Source organism: Podarcis bocagei (assembly GCF_964188305.1).
Source record: "Podarcis bocagei genome assembly, chromosome: 12".
Lineage (NCBI taxonomy): Eukaryota > Metazoa > Chordata > Lepidosauria > Squamata > Lacertidae > Podarcis > Podarcis bocagei.
Window position 1 is genome coordinate 60,237,664 of NC_138137.1, and position 26,653 is coordinate 60,264,316.

Below are 26,653 nucleotides of genomic sequence, written 5' to 3' on the forward strand. Positions count from 1 at the left end.
CTCCAGATATTGTGGCTTACGAGAGAGAGCGTCCGCCATGATGTTGGTGTCCCCCGGGACATACTCTATTCGGAAGTTAAAGTTCGCAAAGAACTCAGCCCAACGTATCTGCCTTTGGTTCAGGAACTGTGCCGTGCGCCAGTGCTCCAGATTCTTGTGGTCCGTGCAGACCTGCACCGTGTGCTTGGCGCCGATCAGGAAGTGCCTCCATGCTTTGAATGCTGCATGAATGGCCAGCAACTCTCTGTCCCAGATGGTGTAATTCTGTTCGGACTTGCTGAGCTTCCTGGAGTAAAACGCTCCCGGCCGCCAAACCCCCTGCGGGTCTTTCTGCAGCAGGACTGCTCCCACGGCTCTGTCCGAGGCGTCTGTCTCCACCCTCATCGGCCTGCTGGGGTCGACATGCAGCAGCTGCTCTTCCGACGCGAAGAGACGCTTGAGTGCCTGAAAGGACTGCTCCGCCTGCTCTGTCCAGATGAACTTCTTCTTCTTGGAGCTAAGCGTGTCCGTGATGGCCGCTGTCTGCATAGCGAAGCCTTTGATAAACTTGCGATAGAAGTTCGCGAAGCCGACAAACCGTTGGACCTCCTTCCGGTTGCGTGGGCTCTTCCAGTCCAACACCGCTCGAACCTTGGCGCTGTCCATGGCGAGCCCCTTGTCAGACAACTTGTAGCCCAGAAAATCCACCTCCGTCACGTTGAATTGGCACTTCTCCAGCTTGGCGTAGAGCCTATGCTGCTGTAGCCTGCTTAGCACTTCTCTGACGTGTCTGTCATGCTCCTGCTGCGATTCCGAAAAGATCAGGATGTCATCTAAGAAACAGACGCACGTCTTGTAGAGGAGCCCCGCCAACACGTGATGCATGAACGCTTGAAAAACGTGGGAGCCATTTTGCAATCCAAAAGGCATAACTCTATATTCGTAGGTGCCCAGAGGCGTGAACATGGCTGTCTTCCACTCATCTCCTTCCCGCATGCGAATGAGGTTGTACGCCCCTCGCAGGTCCAACTTGGTGAACACGCTGCCCTTCCGTACCTTTGCGAGGAGGTCGTCGATCCGGGGCATGGGGAAGTCCGATGGCTTGGTCACACTGTTTAAGATGCGATAGTCCACCACCAGTCTTTTTTGGGGCGTGTCCCGCTTCTTAACAAAGAATACCGGACTGCCCCCCGCTGCCTTGGACTCCCGGATGAAACCGCGCTCCAAATTATGATCTATGAACTCTTTGAGTTCCTGCAGTTCGTCCTCAGACATGGAATACAGCTTCCCTTTAGGCAGCGCCGCCCCCGGCAGCAGGTCAATTTTGCAGTCATATGGTCTGTGGGGGGGGGGTAGCCTGTCTGCCTCCTTCTCGCAGAAAACCTCCAAAAATTCTGCGTACTTGTGGGGAATCGCTTGCAGCGTGCCTAGCAGCAGCTGTGACTCCTCTTCCTCCCCTTCCTGCCGGGGGACGATGCAGTGTTCAGCACAAAAGGAAGAGCCGAAGGTCAGCTGCCTCTGGTACCAAGCCAGCGTTGGGCTGTGCTTGTCCAGCCAACTCATGCCCAATACAATGGGCGTGTCCGATAGTTGAGTGACGTTGAAGCTGATGATTTCCTTGTGATTCCCAAGGCGCATCACCATTGGTGGCGTCTGCTTCACCACTTGCCCCCCTAGCAGCTCCCTGCCATCCACCGTGACCACCTGCAGGGGCAGCGTGGCCGGCAGCAACTGTATAGCGTGCCGGTCTACAAAGTCCTGCCCTATAAAGTCCGCATTGCTTCCCGAGTCAATGGTGAGCGGCACGTCCATGGTGATTCCATTGGGCAGCTGGAGCGATGCGGTGAGCCTCACTACTGGTTTGGGCGGGAGGGGGTCCATGGGCTGTGAAATCTCCGGGGACTTCTTTACTGACACGTCTGGCTGGGCCCCATTGCCTCTTCCTCCAGCCAGACATCGTCGTTTCCCTGCTGTGGTCCTCCTTGTTGCGTTGCTGCAGTTACCATTGCTGAGGCTGCAGTGTGCTTGTGGAGCCTCCGGGGACACTCTTTCGCCATATGCCCTGGCTCCTCGCAGATGTAACACTTCCTGTTCCCTCTAGGAGGCTTCGCTTTCACTGTTGTCGGTGCTAGGGCTCTGGCTGCTGATTGAGCCCTTGCACTTCCAACCTCCATAGGTTGCCCACCTCCTCCTTGTGGAGGCGTGGATTGCGCACGCGCTGCTTCTCTGGGAAGGAAGGAGGAGCCCCTGGCTGGTTCGCGCCCTCCACGCCCTTCGTCCCTGCTCCACGGACGTTCTTCCAGCCGCACCCCCACGGCTAGCGCCCTCTGAACGATCTCCTGCGTGGTCCGGGGTCTCTCCCCCCTCGCAATTTCATCTTTAACAGAGCCGTGCAATCCCTCCCAAAACAGGTCTCTTACAGGAGCCGAATCCCTGTCCCATTCCAGAGCACTGACCAAAGCGAAAAAGCGGGCATGATACTGCCTTACGCTGGCCCTTCCTTGTCTCAGTCCATGTATCTGCTGCCGAGCAAGATCCACGTCAATGCTTGATAAGAAACACCCATCCATCGCTTTAATAAAGGCATCCGCATTTCGGAGCGCCGGATCCTTATCCCTCCACAAATTGCGCAACCATGCTTTAGCTTCCCCATGCAAATGGGACATGATGAATCCCACTTTCTCTTGCTCATCTCTAAAGTCTTTATTCAGCAGTTCCAGTGCGCACATTACATCTGCTCTAAAGTTGGGGTACTGCTGCAGGTTCCCATCGAAGTGAGAGACCAGCCCGCCTGTTCGTCTCGCCAACCCAATTCCCTCCTGTTTGGGTGTCAGTTGCCCGTGCTTCGTAAGCATGTCCAACCTGACCTGGAGATCCCTGCAGGCAGCAGCTGCCTCCTCCTCTCTCTTCCTGGATGCGAGAGCCTCGGCAGTCAGTTGTGACACTGCTTTTCTGAGTTCCTCTATCTGCTGCTCAGCCGTCATGTTGTCTGCCGTTTGTGAGCTAGCTAGTAGGCACCTGCTTCTCTCCTCTCCTCGAGGCTGTAGATGCCCACAATTTTTGAGACGGAGCTTACTGTCAGAGCTGCTTCAAGATCCTAGCTCACAGAGGATCACGCTAGCCAGCGGTCATTAAGTAAAAGTCTTTATTGAGTTACAGTTTCCATTCTCAAGCTGCTACGTGCAACTCTACGTCTAATGGCTAGATCGGCGAAGCTCCGTCTGAGTCTCCGCCCCTTGTGCACCAACTTAATATCCTAGCCCTGCTCCACCTTTTCCGCCTGACTGCTCTCCTCTGGGTCCCTCTGCCCCCCGGGGTCTCCTCCCTCCGGGATTCCTCTGACGCCGACCCCCCGGAACTCCCTGTCTCCTTGCGCCGGGCTTTAGGACCTGGCTCCCTCTCCTGGCTGCCTACTGCGTCACTTTCCTGTGCATTTGAACTTGGCGCGCGCGCCCAACCTTCCACTTTCCATCTGACCGTTTCTTCGCTCCCCGATGGAGGTGTGGCCACTCCTGACTCGTGCCCTCCCCCCTGTTGCGAGCTGCCAGCGCTTGATCTCTGGCGCTCTTCCTCTTCCCTGCTCTCTGGCTGTGACGCTGGTCCCGATTTCCAACTGCTCCCCTCGGAGTCCCCTCTGGCTCTATCTTCCTGGGGTGTCCCCCTAGGCTCCCCCCTTGCCCTGACCACTGGTGCTCCTTTCTGTGAATCTTCTGATTCACTGGAAAGGCTCGGAGATCTCGGGTCGTCGTCATCACTCATCTTTTCTTCTGCCTCCTCCCCCTCGCTCTCTGTTTCCTCCCTTGCCCTTGCCTCTGCTCCTGAACCCCTGACAAACACGTTTCCCTAGAAATGGCGGCGCTCCCAATTAAGGCGCACTCCCTCCTCCGTCCCTATTAATCTAAGTCACCCCTATGTCTTGTAATCTGCTCTTTCTGTTCTGAGACTTTCTGAACACTTCTCAACCCCGGGGAGGACAATGGAGAAATGCTGTCCATGACTGTGAATCTGTTAACCCTTTCTCTCCCTGTGTTTCTTCTCCTCCTAGCTGTTCCCCATTCAGTATTTCCCAGCTTCTGCCTTCTGAACTATGCCCCAGGGGGAGGGGATGGATCCCACCATTCCCCCTCAGTGCAGCCCTCCTCAGCACAGTCCCTGACACTTAGGCAGCTGTGGGAAGGCAGCGATCTTCCGTCTCCACAGCTTGCCTCACAGGGGCAAGACCTACCCAGGAGAGTCGCTCTGCTCCTTTGACCTGACACTCCTGTGCAGATCCTGTTTCTTCTAATACAGTGGTGCCCCGCAAGACGAATGCCTCGCAAGATGGAAAACTCGCTAGACGAAAGAGTTTTCCGTTTTGGAGGTGCTTCGCAAAATGAATTTCCTATGGGCTTGCTTCGCAAGACGACAATGTCTTGCGAGTTCCTGCTGGTTTTTTCCCCCTTCCCCCCCTTTTTCTAAGCCGCTAAGCCGTTTATCAGCTGATCCGATCAGCAGATAAGCCGCTAAAAGCCGCTGAAAGCCGCTAATAGCGCTAATCCGCTAATCCTTCAATGGGCTTGCTTCGCAAGACGAAAAAACCGCTAGACGAAGAGAATCACAGAACGGATTCTTTTCGTTTTGCGAGGCACCACTGTAAAGAGTTAACTTCGCCTTCTCTGTGTGATTGACTGCTGGCTTGCTCCTGACATTGGCTGTAGACCCGTGGCATGAGAGGTGCTTGGCTCAGCACTCACCACCTTGTGGTCCCTCCGTCTCCTTCCTTGCAGCATTTGCCAAAACCGGCGCTGGGACTGCAGCCGCCACCACTGCGCTGGGACGTGTGTAGCCACCGGGGACCCCCACTACATCACTTTCGACGGGCGGACCTACACCTTCCTGGGTGACTGTGAGTACATCCTGGCCCAGGAGAGCAGCGGGGCCTTCACCGTCACCGCCGAGAACGTGCCCTGCGGCACCAGCGGCACCACCTGCACCAAATCCGTCGTGGTGCTCATTGGCAACACGGTGGTCCACCTGCTCCGAGGTAATTAACGGGGAAAGAGACTTGAAGAAAATGTTTAAAATGACATTTGTAAAAAAGCCAGAAGCATTTTTGTTAGGGATTGTAGGACAAGACCTGCCAAGGAAAACAAAGAACTTATTTATGTATGCTACAACAGCGGCAAGAGTCTTGATAGCACAAGGATGGAAGAACGAGGAAACCCCAATGAAAGAACAGTGGGAAGAGAAATTGATGAACTGTGCAGAACTGTCGAAATTGACATACAAATTGTGAGATAAGGACAACTGTGACTTCAAAGAAGAATGGGAACTTCTTACAAATTACTTAAAAAGACAACAGAATGAATTGGACTCCTTGGCAGGTTTTGAATAAACATACACAAATTTGTGGACTGTTAACACAGTAAGGATTTATGCAATTTTACAGTATGCAGAGAACAATATGTGGTGAGAAATCAGAGAGAGGAGCTAAGGGAAGTCTTGGGGGGGGAGGGTTTGATGGGGAGGTGGGGGGAGGGGGAAATAACGAATATGGCATGTTTTGGTATTTTGATATGTTGAAATTGTTAATTAAAAAAAAACCTTTTAAAAAGGGGGGTGGAAGAGACGAGTATCGTGCCCATCTGCCCATCGCGTGCCCTCCTGATTTTGGCTTTCTCTGTCCACACCAGGAAAAGACGTGACTGTGAACGGGGTTTCGGTGCGCCCCCCGAAAACGTATAGTGGGAACGGCCTGACCCTTGAGAGAGCCGGGCTCTTCCTCTCGCTCATCTCCCAGCTGGGGCTGACGGTGCTCTGGGATGGAGGTGAGACTGGGCAGGAGTTGTGCCAACTTTAATAAAATATTGGGTGGGAGGTAAGCCCTGCCCCGCCTACTCACTCACATGATGTGGCTCATGCACATCGTTTGAATGGCAGTGCTCACCAACTTTGGACTGTGGCCCCCTCAAATATTTTATTGGGGGTGCAAAGACCCCTTGGGCCCTAGGAGTTGGCTCCTGTGCATTGTGGGCCAAGCTCCTAACCTCTTGACCTTTAATAAAGTAGAGAGTTAAACAGTTCTTGAGAAAGTTGGAGGAAAGAAACATGGTTTATAGTCGAAATATAAGAGCAAAATCAACGACACATGATTGCAAAATGATCAGAGATATATGTATCCAATCGGTCTTGTTCTGGACTGTTTTCCTAACCTGGTGAATATTGTTCAAAACAGAGGCTTCCAGCCTTCTCTGTTTTGCTTTTCCAACTGTTTCAGGTTTGTATCCTGGGTCCTTGTTTCAGGTTTATGCTCTATTTGCAAGAGGGCTCTAATTTCAGTTCTCCCTTAGTTCTCTCTTCTCCCTCCCCATCTTCCAATTTTCCTTACATGCCATTTTTTCATCCCCCTGCCAACCTTTGAGCCAATAAGGAGTAAAAATTCTCTTTTCTTCTGCTTGCTATATGCCGAGGCTGAGCTTTTGACTCACCTGCGCAAAATTTCCTCTTAAATGCTTTTAACCTCCCTATGCAAATCCTCCTCCTATGAGCTTTGACTTTTCCTGTGAACTTTTGATCTTCCTGTGCAGACGAAGCTCTAAAGCACAGAGCAACTATTTTACAACCCTAAAAATCCAAACACAGGGTAGCTGAAAGTCCTGCTTCTTCATTGTTTTTAAAATGAAAAAAATTGTGAGGTGGTGGTGGAGAGAACTTAGGAACGGAAAGGGGGAATGAAGTTGAAAAATAAGTCAGCATGTATTCCTTTTATTTTGACTCCAAGAGGCTGTGAATGAGCTCTTTCCCCTCTCTGTACAGGCACCCGCATCTACATCAAAGTGGACCCCATGTACCAAGGCCGCATGTCAGGCCTGTGTGGGAACTTTGATGGGGACACCGAGAACGATTTCACCAGCCGGCAAGGCATTGTGGAGCCCACAGCAGATCTCTTTGGCAACTCCTGGCGCGTCAGCCTGCTCTGCCCTGAGGTCAACAGCCAGGATTTTGAGCACCCTTGCACGGTACGCCCAGATCGGTGCCCAGTTAAAATCCATCTCTGATCCACATTCACCTCTTTACGGGCCTGGTCCACGCTTTCAAGTTCTGTGTCCCTGCATCCTTTTTAACTCAAGAGCTTTCCCCACGAAAACCCGCTCTCTAGCGCTCCATCGGAACAAATGTCAACCTGCAGAAAACCTGAACTGAAGTTTGCTCCGATGGAGTGCTAAAGAGCGGCTTTTCACCGGGGGTGGGGTGGGGGTGGGACTCCAACAACACTCAGTCATGGAGCTTGAAAGGCAAATGCATGCAACTGCGTTCCTGTACAATAAAGAGAAATGTCACCATACGAGGACGAGCGGGGGGAGGTGTGCCAGGTTTAACCTGTGGCTGCTGCATGCAGAAGGTGCAGATCTTTAGTGCGACGGCATTTGGAATTCTGCATACAGTCCTGGTCACCTCACTCAAAAAGGATATTCTAGAGTGGGGGAAAGACCAGAGAAGGACAGCCCAAATGAACAAGGGGAAGGAGTGAATCCCCTATGAAGAATGGTTGCAGCCTTTGGGACTTTTTAGTTCAGGGGAAAGAGGAGCAAGAAGCTGCTCTGTCCTCCACAGTCGGAGGCAGCAATCCAGTACCAGTTGCGTGGCAAGTCCCCTCCCCCATGTGAAATGAAGACACTGGACACAGTATTTAAGGTTAACGGGCATAAAAGGCCACAACTTTATTGATTACAGAATTGGAAGGTATTGGCCTTAGGCATTGGCTCCTATCGACTACCCGGCATGGGGACCGGGAAGGGTTGTCCACAAGCCGTGGGAGTCCTGTTGAAGTACGCCAACTAGGATCCCAACGGGTGTTACCACTCTGGGGCGTGCCGGAGGCCCTTACCTCCCTAGGTTTCGGACAAGGCAACGCCCCCCCGGAGTCCTCTACCGGACTACCCTTTTCTTTTGGGGAAGGTGATGGCGTTTCCTTCCCCCTTTATTTGCATAACAATTGACCCCTGCCAATGCCTAACCGCCAATACCGAATAAGTTGTGACGTTTGCTACGAGGTAGGCGAAAAAACCCAAAGGCTCAAAGTGTGCCAACTTGGAAAAATTCCTACCAGGCCCCTTGCGGCGACCAACCGAAGTCCATAGCAAGGGCGGTCCCCTGGCGTGCCTAGTCTTAAATAGGCTAGGCCACGCCTCCCCGGTCCGCCGATTGGCGGGCCGGGTCGCGGACACGCCTGGGGATTCCCTAATCACGTGGGGGCAATGGTGTGGGATGTGGGAGGGATTACTGCCCGCAACCCCCTCTCCTCCCAGGTCGGAAATGGCTTTGTTAGAAACCGCAGGAGGAGACAGTGGCTCTTGTGATTGGATCCTGCTTCGGATTTTCCCAAAAGAGGCATCTGCTGTGAGATCAGGGCGCTGGACCAGGTGGGCCATTGGCCTCATCCAGCAGGGGCTTCTGGTGAAGTCAGCGGCCCCTCTCACTTCTGTCTTCCTCCCTCCCACCACCAAGGTGAACTCACACCGCGTGACCTGGGCCCGGAAGCGCTGTGGGGTCCTCTTGCAGGACCTCTTCGCCCCCTGCCATGAGGAACTCCCCTGCCAGCAGTTCTACGAGTGGTGCATCTTCGACGCCTGCGGGTAGGGGGCTGGCGAGACATATAGCCGTTATACCTTGATAGTAATCTATTGATATATTAAACATTAAAAATGTTGAATTGAGGGCTTCCCTGTTGTTGATTTTTTACTGATGTCCTTTTTTGTAACACTTTGGAGGTCCCAAGTCGCAAGGTGGTTAGATTGGTCTCAACTAGGGCCATGGCCTTTTCAGTGCTGGCCCCAACGTGGTGGAATGCTCTGTCCCAAGAGACTAGGGCCCTGTGGGACTTGACATCTTTCCTCAGGACCTGCAAGACGGAGCTGTTCCGCCTGGCCTTTGGTCTGGACTCAGTCTGACACTTATGTTTTCCTCCCCTTACAGTTTTAATCCATGGGCTACTTTTAAAATGAGGCTGCATTTTAAATTGCATTTTAACCTATTTTTTAAATTGCCCCGTCCCCTCTCATTTTCCCCTATTATGTTTTTACTGTGATTTTATTGGTGTTAGCTGGCTGGGGAGGGTCAGTATTATTATTATTATTATAATTATTATTGTTAATAATAATAATTACCTTTGGTTTTAAATGTTGTATTTCCATAGGGTTGCTATATTTCTAAAAATAAAATCCCTGACACCCGTAGTTGTTGAGCTTTTATTAGGAAGACCCCAAAAATTGTTGACGTTTTTTTTTTAATAAACCCACCTCAAAAATAGTGATTTTAAGCTTTTTGAGCGGTTTCTGCTGCATTTTCCCATACATCCGGGTTTTCTCTGACATTTTGCCAGTTTGGCAAAAAAAAACCCCCCACGCCGTTTTTACACCCGAAAACATATGGCAAGCCTAATTGATAGCACATTTCCCCCTGTCTTTTCATTTATCTTACTATGTTTTATGTAAACCGCTTAGGGGTTTTGCATATTAAGTTGTATATAAATATTATTGGTGGTAGTGGTGGTGATCAGGGAGATTCACAACCAGATATGAGGCCATCGGGGTAGGGAATGTGTCTTCCCCTACAAGGGGCTTTAGAAATGATAACTTGGGGAGTTTTGAGAATGCATTTGGAAACTTGTGAGCTTGTGGGGGGGCTATTCTTAGGAGGCTGTTCCTGAGTAGAGACCCTCTTGTGTCCCTCTACTGTCCCCCTGGGATGTGGGTGACGCTGTGGGTTAAACCACAGAGCCTAGGACTTGCCGATCAGAAGGTCGGCAGTTCGAATCCCCGCGACAGGGTGAGCTCCCGTTGCTCGGTCCCTGCTCCTGCCAACCTAGCAGTTCGAAAGCACGTCAAAGTGCAAGTAGATAAATAGGTACTGCTCCAGCGGGAAGGTAAACGGCGTTTCCGTGCGCTGTTCTGATTCGCCAGAAGCGGCTTAGTCCTGTACGCCGGCTCCCTCAGTGAAGAAAGCGAGATGAGCGCCACAACCCCAGAGTCGGTCACGACTGGACCTAATGGTCAGGGGTCCCTTTACCTCCCTGACTTTCTTCTCCCCCCAGCTGTGATTCCGGAGGGGACTGCGAGTGCCTCTGCACCGCCATCGCTACCTACGCAGAGGAGTGCAGCCAGCGGGGGGTTCCTGTGCGCTGGAGAAGCCAGGATCTCTGCCGTAAGTCATGCTGCTTTTGTTTGGGAGTCTGGAAGTGGGCTCTGTGTGGAAAGGGGGAAAGCCTTTGCTGCCCAGCTGCGACACAACAGCTGGGCAGTGTTGCCAGTGGGCCTTACTGTCCGAATGTTGCTGCCTCTACCCTACCACTTACACTGCAGACCAGAAGGGAAGAGACTTCGCATGAACCAAGGCAGTTAAAAAATAATAATTCTGAGGCAATGCACCTAGCATTCTTTAGTCCAGCTGGCAGCTGACAGAAGCGAGGCAGCAGTCAATCACACCTTGCAAGTTGGTATACATGTATTGTACAGGAGTGTCAGGCCTAATGAGCACAGCTGCTTCTTCTTCTTTGGTGATCATTTATAACCAAGTAAGATTGTCTTCCATAAACACTGTTTTAACAGTGAGTCTGTAAGTGACTGTGGAGGCCAATTCTGGATCCACACATCCTTCCACAGTGGGGACATAGGTTTCCGGGGGGGTTGATCACGGTGAGGGTTTGCCAAGTGTGCCTTCCTCTTAGCACCTTTCTCCCTTGCGTCCTGAGTTCGAGTGTCTTCAAAGCCCATGACACCTTTGGTAAAGGCTGTTCTCCAATGGAGCGCTCACAGGCCAGTGTTTCCCAGTTGTCAGTGTTTATACTACTTTTTTTAAGATTAGCCTTTTAAGATTAAAGCTCTTTTGTTGACCCACCAGCATTACACTTTCCATTTTTAAGTTCGGAATAGAGTAGTTGCTTTGGAAGATGCTAATCAGGCATCCGCACAACATGACCAGTCCAACAAAGTTGACGTTGAAGAATCTTTGCTTCAACACAGGTGATCTTTGCTTCTTTCAGTACACTGGCATTAGTTCTGGAGGTCTTACCTTCATGAAGCGGCTGCAGAGACTGAAGGTCCCCGCCTCCCCCAATTGTCTAAGTCCCCTCCTTTCCAGGATTTCCCCCAAGCCACTGGAGACTGCACCTGCATGAAGCCAACCTCTCCCCAGCCCTTTTCAGCCCTCTTCTGGGTCTGGGAGACAAGTGGGGAGGGGAGCTTGTTGCAGCAGAAGGAGGCGACAACCTGAGCTTCTTCACCAGCCAGACCCATCTCTGCCTCCTCTCCTGCCTCAGCCTCCAATTCTGGACTTCTCTCTGCCACAGACTCTCCCCGCTCACTAAGCCCGGTTGCCTCTTCAGCTTCCAACACCTCCTCCTCCCAGTCTACACTCTCTGACCGCTCATTGTCGTCCCACCACCCCTCCGTGGGCTCTGGTCCTTCTTCACCCGGGGGGGGGGTTCCCCAGCTGGTTCCTCCCCCCATTCCTCTGCATCCAACCTGTCCCTAATAGTGGTGCACAAATTGCTGGGGGGAGCAGGGCTAGCCTTGTCTTACAGTTTGCTCCTTTCCCTGGAGGACCTTGTGAAACCAGACTCTCCCCAGAGACGCTCGCCTGGCGCCTTCATTGCATTCCTCTTCACTGAGGCCTTTGGCTACGAGAAGCCAAGTTACAGGGAACCAGGCAGAGGGCCTTCTCGGTGGTGGCACCCGCCCTGTGGAACACCCTCCCACCAGATGTCAAAGAGAAAGATAACTACCAAACTTTTAGAAGACATCTGAAGGCAGCCCTGTTTAGGGAAGCTTTTAATGTTTAATAGGTTATTGTATTTTAATGTTCTGTTGGAAGCCACCCAGAGTGGCTGGGGAAACCCAGCCAGATGGGCAGGGTATAAATAATAAATTATTATTATTATTATTATTATTATTATTATTATTATTATTATTATGCCTTTTAAATGTGTCAGAGTGTTTGTGGGTCATTGTTTTGTTGCTGTTGTTACATTATGTACTTGATGTGTTTTTATACTGTAACCCTCCCTGTGATATTTGGATGAAGGGCAGTATATTAATTTAATACTGCACATATTAATAATAAGAACTTTGAGACCAATGCACCCTGGATTCCCCAGACAGTTCCCTTGGCATGGCCAAACTTGGCCCTCCAGTGACTTCCGGGTTGACGCGATCTGGAAATGGCGGATTCCCTCCGAGCTGCGGAGGGAATCGGCTCTACCGAGGACGGGTCTTTGCCGCGCCGGCGACGCGGGGACCCTTAAAAACCGCAGCCGCGGATGCCTGCGGACTGAAGACTCGGCGGGTGCCTTAAGCGCCCCCCCTGATCCACGAAGAGCCTTTTTAAAGGCTGCGGAGAGGATACGGGGGTGGCGTGGCACTGAGAGTCGATCGCTACCTCGGTGGAGCGAAGCCGCGAGCCATGACCAGAGAGCGCTGACTTCCTTCCTTGAAAATTTGGACTGAAAGAATCACCCGTGAGTAAGACGGATTGGGACTTTAAAAAAATTTACCCTGAATTGGAGACGACCGGGGGGTGTGCTAAAAGGAAGTCCGCACCCCCCCCCCTTGCAGACGATCTACGCAACGACATAAGAGCTAAGCTGGAGAGCCTACCCTTGGTGGGGTGAGTTAAAAAGGACATTAACTTTCAAGATTTGGCTAAAGGAAATTTTGGGCTGGAGAGTGGAGTTTTGGAAACCTTCTTTTTGTTTTAAACAACCCCCCCTCCCGGGCTCGGGAAAGTCCTGCCTTTGTGCCTGTGTAAGAGCTGCGGAGTTTGACAGCTGTCAAAGCTGTCAAACGGGCGGTTTAAAGTGGAAAAATCGCTATCTAAGATTCCTCTGGACTAAGACGAGTTATAATTGAGCCAAAATTGTTGGAAACAAAGTAATAATAATTTGTTAAAGGACTGTTGGAGAAAAGACTAATAAGTAACCAGATTCCCTCTAGGGGGAATTCTGTGAAATTACAATGGATACAATGGCTGTGGAAGGAAAGTTACTAGTGGAAATCGAAAGGATGTTTCAATTGGTGGGAACCTTACAAGAGCAGAGCTTGGCCATGAATAAACAACTTGTGACTATGACCTTGGGAACAGGCAACTCTGCTCTCTGTATTGAGGACCTGAATGAGAAAGAATCCACAGCTGAATGGGAAACAATATCTACAGAGGTGGAAGAGACTAAACAACAAGAAAAAGAAGAAGTAACCTTGGGAAGTAACAACCAAAAGCTGACATCTGTGGAACACAAGCAAGGAGACGCTGGGAACTTATCTACCACAAGTCTGCGAAAGACACAGAAGAAGAAGGAGGAGGTCCCGGGACAATATGGAATACAGGAACTTAAAATAAAGAAATATGACTGGGGCCTCAGTTTGGACTTTGATTCTGAAGATACAGGCTTTGTGGAAATTTTTCAGCAGTTACTTTCAAATCTCCTTGTGGGAAGAGAATACACTTTGATGGTGAAAGAACTTTTTCCAGACTCGACGATTGACATAAAGGACTACCAACAAGACAGGCGGAGAGGGACTGAAATAGACTTGAAAGCCTCGGATGTGAGGAACCCAGGCTGAGAATCTCGAATTTGGATTTCTATTGGGAAGGGACAAAAACCGGGGATGGGAGGGAGGGAAGAGGAGATTCTTATAAACTCTTAAGACTTTTAGGTTTGGTTAATATGACTCTTAATTAAGACAAAATGAAAATCGATGGAAGAGAACTTAAGTCCAACTTAGGAAAATCAATTTTTATTATAAAAGAGGTAATAAGATGAATAAGATGGTTAAGAAGAAACACCAACTTGCTGATATAATCTTGGGAACTGGGATGCACGAGGGGGGGTGGGGGGAAGTCAGGGAACAAGGTTATGAAATGGGGATTTGCTGATTTTATACATGTTTTTGTTTTGTGTCTTTTCTTTGTGTGTGTTTTGTTTTTATAAAAGCAGAAAACCAAATAAAAATTTTTATAAAAAAAAACAAACTTGGCCCTCCAGATGTTTTGGGACTACAACTCCCACCATCCCTGGCCACTGATCCTGTTAGCTAGGGATGATGGCAGTTGTCGTCCCCAAACAGCTGGAGGGCCAAGTGTGGCCGTGCCTGCCTCTCAAAACAGCACTTGATGCTTGGTGATTTATTTGTTTTTTTGTAATGAGTAAGTGAGCAAGCACTTCCCTCTCTCCCTGCTCAGCCATGCAGTGTGACCACGGGCTGGAGTACGACGCCTGCGGCCCAGCCTGCCCCCCCACCTGCAAGAACTTCGGCCTGGAGGGGGCCTGCAGCAGCGAGGCCCTTTCCTGCGTGGAGGGATGCTTCTGCCCGGAGGGCAAAGTCGTGCATGGTAAGATGGGGGGGAGGCAGAGGACCACCTATTATGGATGCTTTTGCTGCGACTCCTGCACTGAAGGGGGTTGGACTAGATGGCCTTTGTGGTGTCCCTTCCGACTCGACAATTCTATTATTCTCAGAGGCGTTGGGTCCCTGTGCTGAAGAAGGTTGCAAAGGGTCAGCTGGTGTGTGGGAAGAGCAGCACTAGACTGCTGCTTCCGTCCTCCCTTTTTAAATATTTATTTATTTATTTTAGGTTTTTACAAATATCTTTTACATTCAAACCTACATGTTTTTATAGTCAGTTTTATACGTATCTAGGTTTCCCTGGATCTGTGGACTTCCCTCCACCCTCCTGTGGTTTCCATAGTACTTCATTTTATACTGCATCCTATAATATTGTCCAAATTGTATTCAAATTTCCATTTATAACTACAGAATTATTACAAGTGTTATGTTAATCCTGTTAATGTTTTTAACTGTGTCCTTTAAGACAATCTATAATTTTTTTCCCCATTCCTAATTAAATTTATTATCTTATTGGCTTCTGATTCTCCCTGTCAATTTTGCCATTTCGGCATAGTCCATCATCTTGATTATCCATTCTTCTCTGGTTGGAACTTTATCATCCTTCCATCTCTGGGCGGCTACGACCGTCCTCCCTGGTCATCAGCCATGATGAGAAGTCCCTGGATAGAAGGATGAAAATCCTAGAATCGTAGACTTGGAAGGGACCCCAAGGGTCATCTAGTCCAACCCCCTGCAATGCAGGGATCTTTTGCCCAACGTGGGGCTCGAACCCATGACCCTGAGGCTACAAGTCTCGTGCTCTACCCACTAGGCTATCCAGCTGGGTACAAACTGAAATGCCTCTCCACCATTCCTGCAGCAACCCATCAGTGCTCCCACAAGTGTTGAGATCCGCCCAAAGAGCTCTGCTCAGGGAGGAGATCGTTCTTGCGGGTTTCAAACCTGGGGCTGCCGGACCCGATGGGCTATTGGCCTGATCCAACAGGGCTCTCCTGATATTCTGCTGTTCCTTCCCTGCCAGGCGGCCGCTGCATCGACCCCTCCGAGTGCCCTTGCTACTGGGAGGGCACTCTGTTCCCACTGGGAGCCCTGGTGATGCAGGAATGCAGGAACTGGTAAGTCCGTAAAAAAGGCTGGCAGGAGCAGGGCAGATGGGAAGAACTGTCTATTTTTTTATTTTATAAATGTTTATTAAATTTTCACAAATCATAAAACATACACAATACACATTACAAAACATTACAAACATAAACACACAAAACAAACATGTATAATTTCAAATCCTTTTTTTTCTTAAACCTTATTTCACCGACTTCCCCGTACCTCCCCTTTTCTGCATCCCAATTCCCAAATTTGTTTCAGCAAATCCTCTCGCTTAATTTTATCTAATTTTTCCTTATTGTTTTCTTTTACTTAATCTTTTACAGCCATAATCCCCTATTTTTTATAACCACAACATTTTAGCACTCAATAATTTTACAGATGGGAAGAATTGTCTACCTACCAATAAATGCACCTAAGACTGCTCAGACCCACAACACTTTTACAGGGGGGTGTAAAAAGCAGGACGCGGGTGGCGCTGTGGTCTAAACCACGAGCCTCTTGGGCTTTCCGATCAGAAGGTCGGCGGTTCGAAGCCCCGCAACGGAGTGAGCTCCTGTTGCTCTGTCCCAGCTCCTGCCAACCTAGCAGTTCGAAAGCACACCAGTGCAAGTAGATAAATAGGCACCGCTCCAGCGAGAAGGTAAACGGTGTTTCCATGTGCTCTGGTTTCCACCACGGTGTCCCGTTGCACCAGAAGCACTTTAGTCCTGCTGGCCACATGACCCGGAAAGCTGTCTGCGGACAAACACCGGCTCCCTCGGCCTGAAAGCGAGATGAGCACCGCAACCCCATGGCCACCTTTGACTGGACTTAACCATCCAGGGGTCCTTTACCTTTTTTACCTTTACAAGTGCAACACAATGTTCATTCTGCACTGTACCCCAGGGGTTGTAAACTGCTCTGATATACAGTGGAACCTCGGGTTATATTACCCTCGGGTAACATAAACTTCGGGTTGCGAAAGCAGCAAACCTGGAAGTGTTTCACTGCTTGCGCATGCTCAGAAGTGGTCCTCTGGTTGCAAAAACTTCGGGATACAGCCAGACTTCCAGAATGGATCCTGTTCACAACTGGAGGTACCACTGTATATCTTTTATTTAGCTCTGTGTAAATAAATTTTGGAAAGGAAACCCTGCAAAGAGCACATTGTGGCAGCCCAGTCCTGCAGTAAGCAATGCGCGAACTACTGTGGCCAACTTTTCCTGGTCCAGGAATGGCCGTAGCTGTCGTGCCATGACCTCTCCTTGTGGCACTGCGCTGAGCCTCAGACGGCCCCAGTGCCCACCTCACACCCATCCCGCTCTTTCTGACACTTCTCCCTTCTGCAGCTCCTGTGAGGCTGGCTTGTGGCAGTGCGTCACCCCCCTAGAACCTTGTGCCACATCGCCCCGCTGCGCCGAGACAGAGTTCGCCTGCCACACAGGCGGGCGCTGCGTGCCCAGCGCCTGGGCATGCGACAACGAGGACGACTGCGGGGACGGCTCGGACGAGTTCTGCACCTTGAGCTGTGCCCCTCACCAGTACCAGTGCGCCAGCGGGCAGTGTGTGCCCTGGGGATACCGGTGCGACGGAACTGCAGACTGCCTCGACGGCTCGGACGAGAGGGACTGCCCACTGCCTGCCTGCGCTTTGCAGGAGTTCCGCTGCGCCAACGGGCGTTGCATCCCCCGTGAGCATCTCTGCGACGGGGAACTGGACTGCGGCTTTGCGGATCATTCTGACGAGGCGGGTGAGCGCAGAGCAAAGGCAGGCACTCAGAGCAGCTGAAATGCAGGGGGGGGGCGCAGGGAGAGATTACCAGCTGACCTGGGGGCAAGTGGAATTCTGTCTGGAGTAAAGTGTGCATAAAAATGGGTATGCAGGTGTCTCTCCACTTAGACATCTTTGACTCTTGTATATGGTCTGCGCAGGGAAATAATTAAGTAAATTGATTTAAACTGCCGAACAATATGATACGATACAATATAATATCTTTATTGTCATTGTCCCATACAGAACAATGAAATTGAAACATCTACACAAGACATTCAAAAACCCCTAAAAACTCTGAAACCCCATTTTAAAATACAATATACTCCTATAGAGACTCCTTATACTGCGTTTAAAACCAGAATTGCATTTGGGTAGAAACTGTTTCTCAGGCGGCTAGTCCTAGTCTTTATAACCCTGTACAGTACCTTCTTCCAGAAGGCAGAAGCTGAAAGAGATCATTTCTGCAAGGGCAAAAACCGCCTGAAAAGAGCAGGGAAGCTGCAAAAATGCCACAAAAAGGGAAAGGCTAGCAACCCCATGAACTTTTGCACTGACCTTTGAGGCCAGTGGAGAGTTGGAGTTTGAGAAAGGAGGTTTGGAGGGAGCAATTGTGGTGGAGTTTGGCAGATTTTGTGGGTGGTTGGCGGAGTTTGGCTGCCTACAGAGGTCCTGGCGTGTCCTCTCTCAACCAGGTAAGTGGGTGGTTCCCCAGATGAGATGGCTGGGAGGTCGCCTGCTCTGAACGGGGTTACATTCCCTCTTAAGGAGCTGGTACATAACTTGGGGATATTGCTGGATCCTTTGCTGTCGTTCGAGGCTCAGGTGGCCTCAGTGGCACAGAGGGCCTTCCTTCAGCTGCACCGCTATCTGGACAAGGACAGCCTAACTTCCATGGTTGATGCTCTGGTGACCTCTAGGATAGATTACCGCACAGTGTGATGCATGGGGCTGCCTCTGAAGACTGTTTAGAAACTTCAGCTAGTGCAGAATTGGGCAACCTGGTTGCTCACTGGAGCAAGACCGTTTGAGCATATTACAATGATCCTGGCCTGCCAATGAGTTTCTGGGCCCAATTCAAAGTGCTGGTTTTGACCTATAAAGCCTTAAATGGCTCAGCATCGCAATACCTCAAGGACTGCCTCTCCCCATATAAACCATCCCGAAATCTGCGTTCATCATCAGAGGCCCTTCTCCGTGTGCTATTTCCATGAGGTCTGCAGAGTGGCAACTCGAGAACAGGGCCTTCTCTGTAGTGGCTCCCAGTCTAGGGAATGCTCTCCCCCAGGGAGGCTCGCCTGGTGACTTCATTACCGTATTTTTTGTCCCATAGGACGCTCCGTCCCATAGGACGCACCTAGTTTTTTCGGGGGGAAATAAAGGGAATTCCCCCCCCTTTATTTCCCCCCAAAAACCAGGTCGGGGAAACCAAACCAGGTCGGGGAACAGCAGTATGGCGGCGCTCCGCCTCCCCGCTGTCCCCCAAGCTTGTGGGGCTGGCCGATGTCTGCCCGAAGCGCGGGGTGCTCTGCTTCAGCGTGCCCCGCGCTCCGTGCAACAGGCTGCGGATATCTGCCCAGCGCGCGGGGCACTCTGAATCAGGGCGCCTACGCGCCAGGCAGCAGGCTGCTATCTGCAGCCTAGGGAGCCCTGTGGGAACTCCCACGGGCTCCCCAGGCTTGCAGATAGCTTCCTGAAGCCTGGAGAGTGCGCACCGACCCCTCTCGCTCTCCAAGCTTCAGCGAAAGCCTGTATTCGCCCCATAGGACGCACACAGATTTCCCCTTCATATTTGGAGGGGGGAAAGTGCGTACTATATGGCGAAAAATACGGTATATACCTTTAGGCTCCAGGCAAAAATGTTCCTCTCTAACCAGAACTTCAGCCATTAGACAATCCATGGCCTTTTAAAAATGTGTTGGGGCGGGATTTTTACCTGTGATTTTTTAAATTTGTCCTTTCTTATTATGCTATGTAAATTATGCTTTTAACGTCGTACCTCTTCGGATAAAGGGTGGCATGTAAATTGCAGAAATAATAATAAACAATAAAACAACCCCTTCTCAGGCTGCGGGCCCCCCTGTGGGCCGAGCGAGTTCCGCTGTGCAACGGGGCGCTGCTTGCCGTACATCCACCGCTGTGACCGGCACGACGACTGCGGAGACTTCAGCGACGAGAGCGGCTGCCTGTGTCCGGCTGGGGAGTTCCAGTGCCCCGGCGGCCAGTGCCTGCCCCAAGCTCTGCTTTGTGACGGGAAGCAGGACTGTCCCGCCGGAATGGATGAAGCTTTCTGCCCAGGTGAGAGCGGTCATCCCCCGTAGGTCGATGGCAGGGCAGCTGCTTCGCATGCAGAAGGTCTCAGCTCCCGTCCACACACACCCAGTGTCCCCTCCAGTTACAGCTGGGAAAGGCCCCTGGACCCCCAAACCCTGGAGAGGCACTGCCAGTCCGTGCAGGGAATGCTGCGCTATGTAGACCCCGAAGGTTTTGATGTTCTACACTGAAGGTTCACAAGGTCCTGTCAAGCGTCTTTGGTAATCTTGGGGGGATTTCCAGCAGCGATGAGCTGCAATCCAGGTTTATCAAGATGGCCAACGCGATTCAGATGTTTCTTGCAGGCTTAAGGTTTGCCTTTCCTTCCCTCCACATCTTCTCCCACCATACCTGGCCTGATTATTTTCAGTTTCCTGATCTGAACTAAAATAAAAAAATTCCTTACAGTAGCACCTTAGAGACGAACTAAGTTTGTTATTGGTATGAGCTTCCGTGTGCATGCGCACTGTGTATCTGAAGAAGTGTTCATGCACACGAAAGCTCATACCAATAACAAAATTAGTTGGTCTTTAAGGTGCTACTGGAAGGATTTTTTTTTAATTTGTTTTACTACAGCAGACCAACATGGCTACCTACCTGAACCGTCGCTCTGATGGGTGTTATGGAACAAGCGCTATTGACCGCTTGATATTTATTTCACAAAACGTGTGCATTGCTTGATTGTTTTTTTAAAAAGCTGAAAGCGGTTTGCGATTGATTGATGGATTATTAATATCCCACCTTTTTTCCGGACTCACACAAATTAGAAACAACACAGATCAAATACAGAAGCTACCTTTTGAGGGTTCCAGCAACTGGCAGTCAGCAGCACTGCAGCCTCCAACTATGGAGGCCGAGCAAAGCCATCGCGGTCCCATTTAGTGGGGTGGGGGAGCTGAAAATAGGGCCAATATATTTCACATCTGGCAACCAATATGCCCCTTGGGTTTCAGGTAGTCTTCTTTGGCGATCCCTCGTAGCCGAGTAAGATTGTCTTCCATAAACACTGTTTTAACAGTGAGTCTGTAAGTGACTGTGGAGGCCAATTCTGGACCCACACGTCCTTCCACGGTGGGGACATAGGTTTCCGGGCAGGAGTTGATCACGGTGTGGATTTGCCAAGCGTACCTTCCTCTTAGAATGTTTCTCCCTTGTGTCCTGAGTTCGAGTGTCTTCAAAGCCCATGACACCTTTGGTCAAGGCTGTTCTCCAACTGGAGCGCTCGCAGGCCGGTGTTTCCCAGTTGTAGGTGTTTATACTAAATTTTTTTAGATTGGCCTTGAGAGAGTCTTTAAACCTCTTTTGTTGACCACCAGCATTACACTTTCCATTTTGAAGTTTGGAATAGAGTAGTTGCTTTGGAAGACGATCATCAGGCCTCCACACAATTGTGTTAGTTTTATGATGTTAGCTGCCCTGGGCCCGGGTCGGGCCAGGGAGGGCGGGGTACAAATAAAATTATTATTATTATTATTATTATTATTATTATTATTATTATTATTATTACCAGTCCAACGAAGTTGATGTTGAAGAATCATCGCTTCAACACAGGTGATCTTTGCTTCTTCCAGTACACTGGCATTAGTTCGCCTGTCTTCTCAAGTGATGTGTAAAAATTTTTGGAGACGCCGTTGATGGAATCTTTTGAGGAGATGGAGGTGGCGTTTATAAGAGAAGATGGAGATGGCGTTTCAGATAGTACATGGGTAGACGAGTCTAAAAAGCCCAGAACACAAATTTCCACCAGAAGCAATCTATTTAGCATTAACTCTGGAAGGGTAGACTTGATTCTGACCAAACTAAGCCTCCTGAGGGTTGAAGGAAGGCAGTATAATGAGCGAATGGTGGGCTGGTCTTCACCGTACCCTCCCCCCCCGCAGGCCGTGTGACGTGTGCCCCTGGGCAGTTACCTTGTCCGGATGGCGCTTGCGTGAGCCGCTCCCAGGTGTGCGACGGCCTGCGCGACTGTGCCGAAGGCGCCGATGAGAAGCCACCGCACTGCCCGGCGCCCCCGACCACACCTCTGGCAGCCACCCTGCCCCCCAGTCTTCCTGCGACTCACCCGTCCCCCAGGAACAGGACTCTGGGTAAGCAGGCTCCATGAAACCCAGAAACTGAGAGCTCCTTCCCGGTGCTGAGTAGCGCTGCCTAGTGGGAAGGGCCAAGGCTGCCCTAACACAGCTGTCGTCAGCCCCCATGTTTTGATCTAGAGTTCCCAAGAGCTCTTACCAGTTAGGGAGAGGCATGTCCACCAGTCCTACGTCTCTCAGCTACCCATTGAGGTTGTTGCCAAAACAGAGAGGCCTCGACCTCAGCTTGCGCCCAAGCGGGCATGAGCAGGCAAAGACTAAGCCTGTGTGCCAGCTGCATCTGCTCTTCTCTCTTCACTCCTCTTCTGGTCCTGGGAGACAGTGGGGCAGGAGAGGTGGGGGCAGGAGGAGGAGACACAGGGAAGCCCTGGGCTGTACAGCACCCTGACACCTCTCTCTCCCTCTTCCTGCACCTCTGCTTCACCTTCCAATCCTGCTCTCACTCTCCTGACTCTGACGCTCGTCTCCTGGCTGTTACAGGCTCCCCCAGATCACTGGTCCCTTTTTCCAAGCCAGCCTCCAATCTCCAGTGTCCAGCAGTCCCTGACAGGATCCTTGGGGAGAATTTTTCTCCCAAGCAGGGGTGAAATGGGAATGTGTTATCTCCCTGCACCGAAGTCTCTGCTATTTGGGTTGCTTGGTGGCCCTTGCAAAGGGGCTGCAATGACAGCAGGTTCCGGCAAGATCTTGCAAGATATCGTGGGATTTCAGAGGCGAAGGCGGCGGGGAGGGCAGGGCACCCATGCGACACCTGCCCTTGAGCTTCTGCTGCCTCCGCCTGGAGCCTTGCTCTGGACATCTTGACCTCTTTCCTTCTCTCTCCCTTTCTCTATCTCTCTCTCATTCTGCCCTCCCCGCAGCGCCACCCTGCGGCCGCTACGAGTTCCACTGCCACAGCGGGGAGTGCCAGCCGCGCGGCTGGGTGTGCGACAACGAAGCTGACTGCCTGGACGCCAGCGATGAGCTCCAGTGCAACCGCACCTGCGGCTTGGACCAGTTCCCCTGCGCCCACGGGGCAGAGTGCATCCACTACAGCCGGCTGTGCGACGGCGCCCCCCACTGCCAGGACCACTCGGATGAAAGCGTCGACACCTGCGGTGAGCAGATCCTGCCCCCACGACCAGGGCTTTCCGCAGATGACAAGAAGGGCTGGGTGGACGATTCCTACGTGGCCGGGGTCAGACTAGAGAACCTTCAGGGGACCATTCCAACACTACAAGTCTATGATTCCAACTTGCCCTGCCTCTAGGGCACACACCGGAGCTAATTTGGAGCTGGGTGCCGAAAGGCTTGTTTTGCTGGATCATAGAAAACATAGAATGGTAGAGTTGGAAGGGACCCCGGGAGTAATCTAGTCCAGCCCCCTGCAATGAAGGAATCTTTTGTCCAACGTGGAGCTCGAACCCACAGCCCTGAAATGAAGAGTCTGCTGCTCTGATCAAGTTCATCGGCTTTGTTGAATTGATCAAACTAAGTAGCTGTAATTGGGACTTGAATACATGTGCAATTAATTGTTGTTCTTTTGAATTTTATGCTGTTGTTACCTTCCTTAGCAGGTCGTGCAAACCATTGTTTTAAATAAGGCTTTTTATAGGATAGGGAAGGGGGCACTGGGAATGAGTTTTAGCGCCCCCCCAAAAAAAGTTTGGGAGCCACTGAGCTTAAGCTGAAGTCTAGACAGTGGGAACGAGGCCCCGTCAACTGGCGATGGGGAAGAAATTCCTTCCAGTTCACATGGAGAGGCAACCCTTTCGAATTCGCCCTTTCTGGAACAATTTGCGAAGCGAAACGCAGCCCTCCTCTGAAAACCTCCCAAATTTTGGAATGCGGTGCGCCTATCAACGCGCAGGTTAGTGCAAATAGCCTTCAAATATTATTCCCAGGGATAATGAAATAATGTTTTTCACTGCAAGTGTTTTTTAGGATGGTTTAGCTGAAATTGTTTTCAGAATGTTTTAAAGGTTGACACTGTGGATCTACTCGCCCCCCCCCCCCAGGAGGAAAGATGGGCTACAAATTCAACAAAATTCCAATTAACGGAATTGTGGGGGGGAATTGATCTGTGAAAATGTGCACGTTAGAGGAAATGGCGCACGAGCACGTGTACGGCAGGAGTTCGCTGGCGAGTTTTCCTGTGGATTTTTTCTTAAAAAAAACTGATCTGAGGACTGGACATGTAACATCAAATTCCTTAAAAATCAGCACTGGCACCCCCCAGGGATGTGTGCTAAGTCCCTACCTGTATTCATTGTATACATACGATTGTGTATCATCTGACCCGTCTACTATAATTATTAAGTTTGCAGATGACACCACCATAATGGGTTTAGTAACAGATGGTGATGAATCAGCGTCTAGAGGGGAGATCCAAAAAATATCTACATGGTGCCTAGGGAACAACTTGCACCTTAATACCAGCAAGACAAAGGAGATGGTGTTGGACTTTGGGAGGAAGAGAGGAGAACTAGCCCCACTGTGTGGAGAGAGTCTCTTAGGAGTTTATCTCAGTGAAGACCTTACTGGGAAAATCAATACAACCCAGGTGGTTAAGAAAGCCCAACAGAGACTCCATCTCCTCAGAGTCTTGCGGAAGAACGACGTCAATCAACATCTGATGATCTCCTTCTACCGGTCCACAATAGAAAGTGTCCTTTCCTACTGCATCACGGTGTGGGACGCTGGTTTGACATCAACGGATAGGTGGTGAATACAGCACAAGATATTATGGGCTGTCCCGTGAGTTGCCTCAGGAGAGGGAGGAAAATTCTCAGGGATGATTCACACCCTGGCCAGCACTTTCTTGATCTCCTGCCCTTGGGCAGAAGATATAGAAGCAGGATTAGCCACGCCAACAGGGTGAAGAACAGCTTCTATTGTGGGCTGTTAGGCTGCTGAATGAAAAGATAACAACAGGGCAACTGACTTTCGGGTTTGGTGGGTGGGTGTCAGTAAACGAGGGGAATTAAGACTAAGAGAGCTGAGTGGGGGGTGCTCCTGTAATCTCACTGTATACAAGTTGTACAAGTGACAATAAAGTACCGTATTTTTTGCTCTATAACACGCACCTGACCACAACACGCACATAGTTTTGAGAGGAGGAAAACAAGAAAAAAATATTCTAAACGAAACAGTGGATATATGATTTTTGTGGTTCATGCTGCAGCCACAGACATGTGATCTGACGGTGAGTTTGGGGTGGCCCAATGCAAAAATCCTGAGGATCCATGTGGATCCATGCTTTGTAACCATGTTTTTGCACCATTGTGGCCCCAGGCAACAGTGGGTGCGTGAATTTTTTTGGTGCAGGCTGTAACCATGGATCCTCTGCTCACGACTGCAGCAGATCCCCCTGTCATCCGTAGGCATTCGCTCCATAACACGCACAGACATTTCCCCTTACTTTCTAGGAGGAAAAAAGTGAGTGTTATGGTGCAAAAAATACGGTATTTCAATTCAATTCAGTTTCAATGTGGAGAAGGGGCTGTAAGGTGGGGGAAATGAGGAACCACTCTCAGCCTCTCGAAAGAGACCTGTGGAGGCATCTCAGGTGCCCACCTCATCCTGTCTCCCTGGGAATAACCCTCCTTTCTCCTTCCTGGCGCAGGCTCCACGCAGATCCCGCCCTGTCCCGGCTTCTTCATCTGCGACAACCGCATGTGCATCAATCTTTCCCGGGTGTGTGACGGCTCCCCAGACTGCCCCCAGGGAGAAGACGAGATGGCCTGCGGTAAGGAGCCTCCGGTGGCCTTCGCCTGGCGGGCGGCTGGAACGGAAGTGGGGTGAAAAGGGGCCCTCTCAAGATACCCCTTGCCCAGATTTGAGACTCTTGCTCCCTTCTCTGGCCGGGAAGGAGGAGAGGGGCTTTGCTGGGCATCTGATGCGCTTGAGCTACCCCCTCCATAAAAATCAGTCCAGTTTTGAAAGCAAGCTTCCAGTCCTCATGAGAAACCATTCGAAGACGTTCAGGCAGAGGTTTCTGGGAGTGTGGGAGGGGCCTGGGCGTGTTAAGCAATTCCCATTCCTCCCTCCCCTTCCCCAATTTGTTGTCTGCCTTGTCTCTCCCCTTGTTGCCCCCCTCCCACATTCGCCCTCAGCCACTTCTGTTTCTGGCAAATGTATTTCCAGGGTTGCAAAATTCAAAGCACGGTAGAGTGACTGAGCAGACACAACTGCATGCCCAGCTCAAGTGGTTTTCATTTTATTTGTTTCTTTGTTTGTTTTCTATTTCTATGCTGCTTTTTATTCAAATAAACCCCAAAGCGGCTTACAAGCAAAAGATCAAAAAACCAGAACGAAACATCACGAATACAGCATAAATTGTATAGAATACTTAACAAATCATCAGTGAAACAATCGCAAACTAAACAACTACCATCTGTGTAACGCTATTAACAAAAACTAAAAAATAAGCATCACAGTTACACCAAAAATCATGTTATAGGATTCCCAAAGCACGACAGCATTCATGTCTATAAAACAATACAGTGGTACCTCAGGTTAAGAACATAATTCGTTCTGGAGGTCCGTTCTTAACCTGAAACTGTTCTTAACCTGAAGCACCACTTTAGCTAATGGGGCCTCCCACTGCCGCACAATTTCTGTTCTCATCCTGAAGCAAAGTTCTTAACCCGAGGTACTATTTCTGGGTTAGGGGAGTCTGTAACCTGAAGCGTCTGTAACCCGAGGTACCACTGTATTACCAACATTAACAAAATAGCAACGAAATAAACAAGCCAAGCCCTGTTTATCCTGCCTGCTGGACGTCACCCGTGCGCATAGGTTATTTTCATGTGCAACTGAGTGGAACGATCACACAGTTTTCCAGGGCTGATGTTGTACCTTCATAATCAGAGATGACTTGTCTCTGAAGACCGGTTCCTAGGAATCACAAATTGGAAGTGCGGTGTTGGCATAGGGTCTAGGGCCAGATTGAGGTTTGATGCGGCCCTCAGCTCCTGAAGGTAATGGAACCCTTTAGATGTCCAGCTGTCCTTTGTCAACAACAAATTGTCGCTGTTTTCTTGTGTTGAATATATG

General features: G+C 50.3%; 1 protein-coding gene across 1 annotated transcript in view; it reads left to right on the forward strand.

Annotated features, from left to right (window-relative positions):
• LOC308569488 (SCO-spondin-like) overlaps positions 1-26,653 on the forward strand; it is a 198,326-nt gene that overhangs the window by 40,120 nt on the left and 131,553 nt on the right. Inside the window, exons 21-32 of the mRNA XM_081163402.1 lie at positions 4,746-5,002; positions 5,652-5,786; positions 6,775-6,977; positions 8,467-8,594; positions 10,052-10,161; positions 14,194-14,343; positions 15,382-15,475; positions 16,793-17,193; positions 19,281-19,511; positions 21,407-21,613; positions 22,477-22,713; positions 25,221-25,343. Of these exons, the coding sequence (XP_081019528.1) occupies positions 4,746-5,002; positions 5,652-5,786; positions 6,775-6,977; positions 8,467-8,594; positions 10,052-10,161; positions 14,194-14,343; positions 15,382-15,475; positions 16,793-17,193; positions 19,281-19,511; positions 21,407-21,613; positions 22,477-22,713; positions 25,221-25,343 (2,276 nt within the window). The remainder of the gene's footprint in view (positions 1-4,745; positions 5,003-5,651; positions 5,787-6,774; positions 6,978-8,466; positions 8,595-10,051; positions 10,162-14,193; positions 14,344-15,381; positions 15,476-16,792; positions 17,194-19,280; positions 19,512-21,406; positions 21,614-22,476; positions 22,714-25,220; positions 25,344-26,653) is intronic.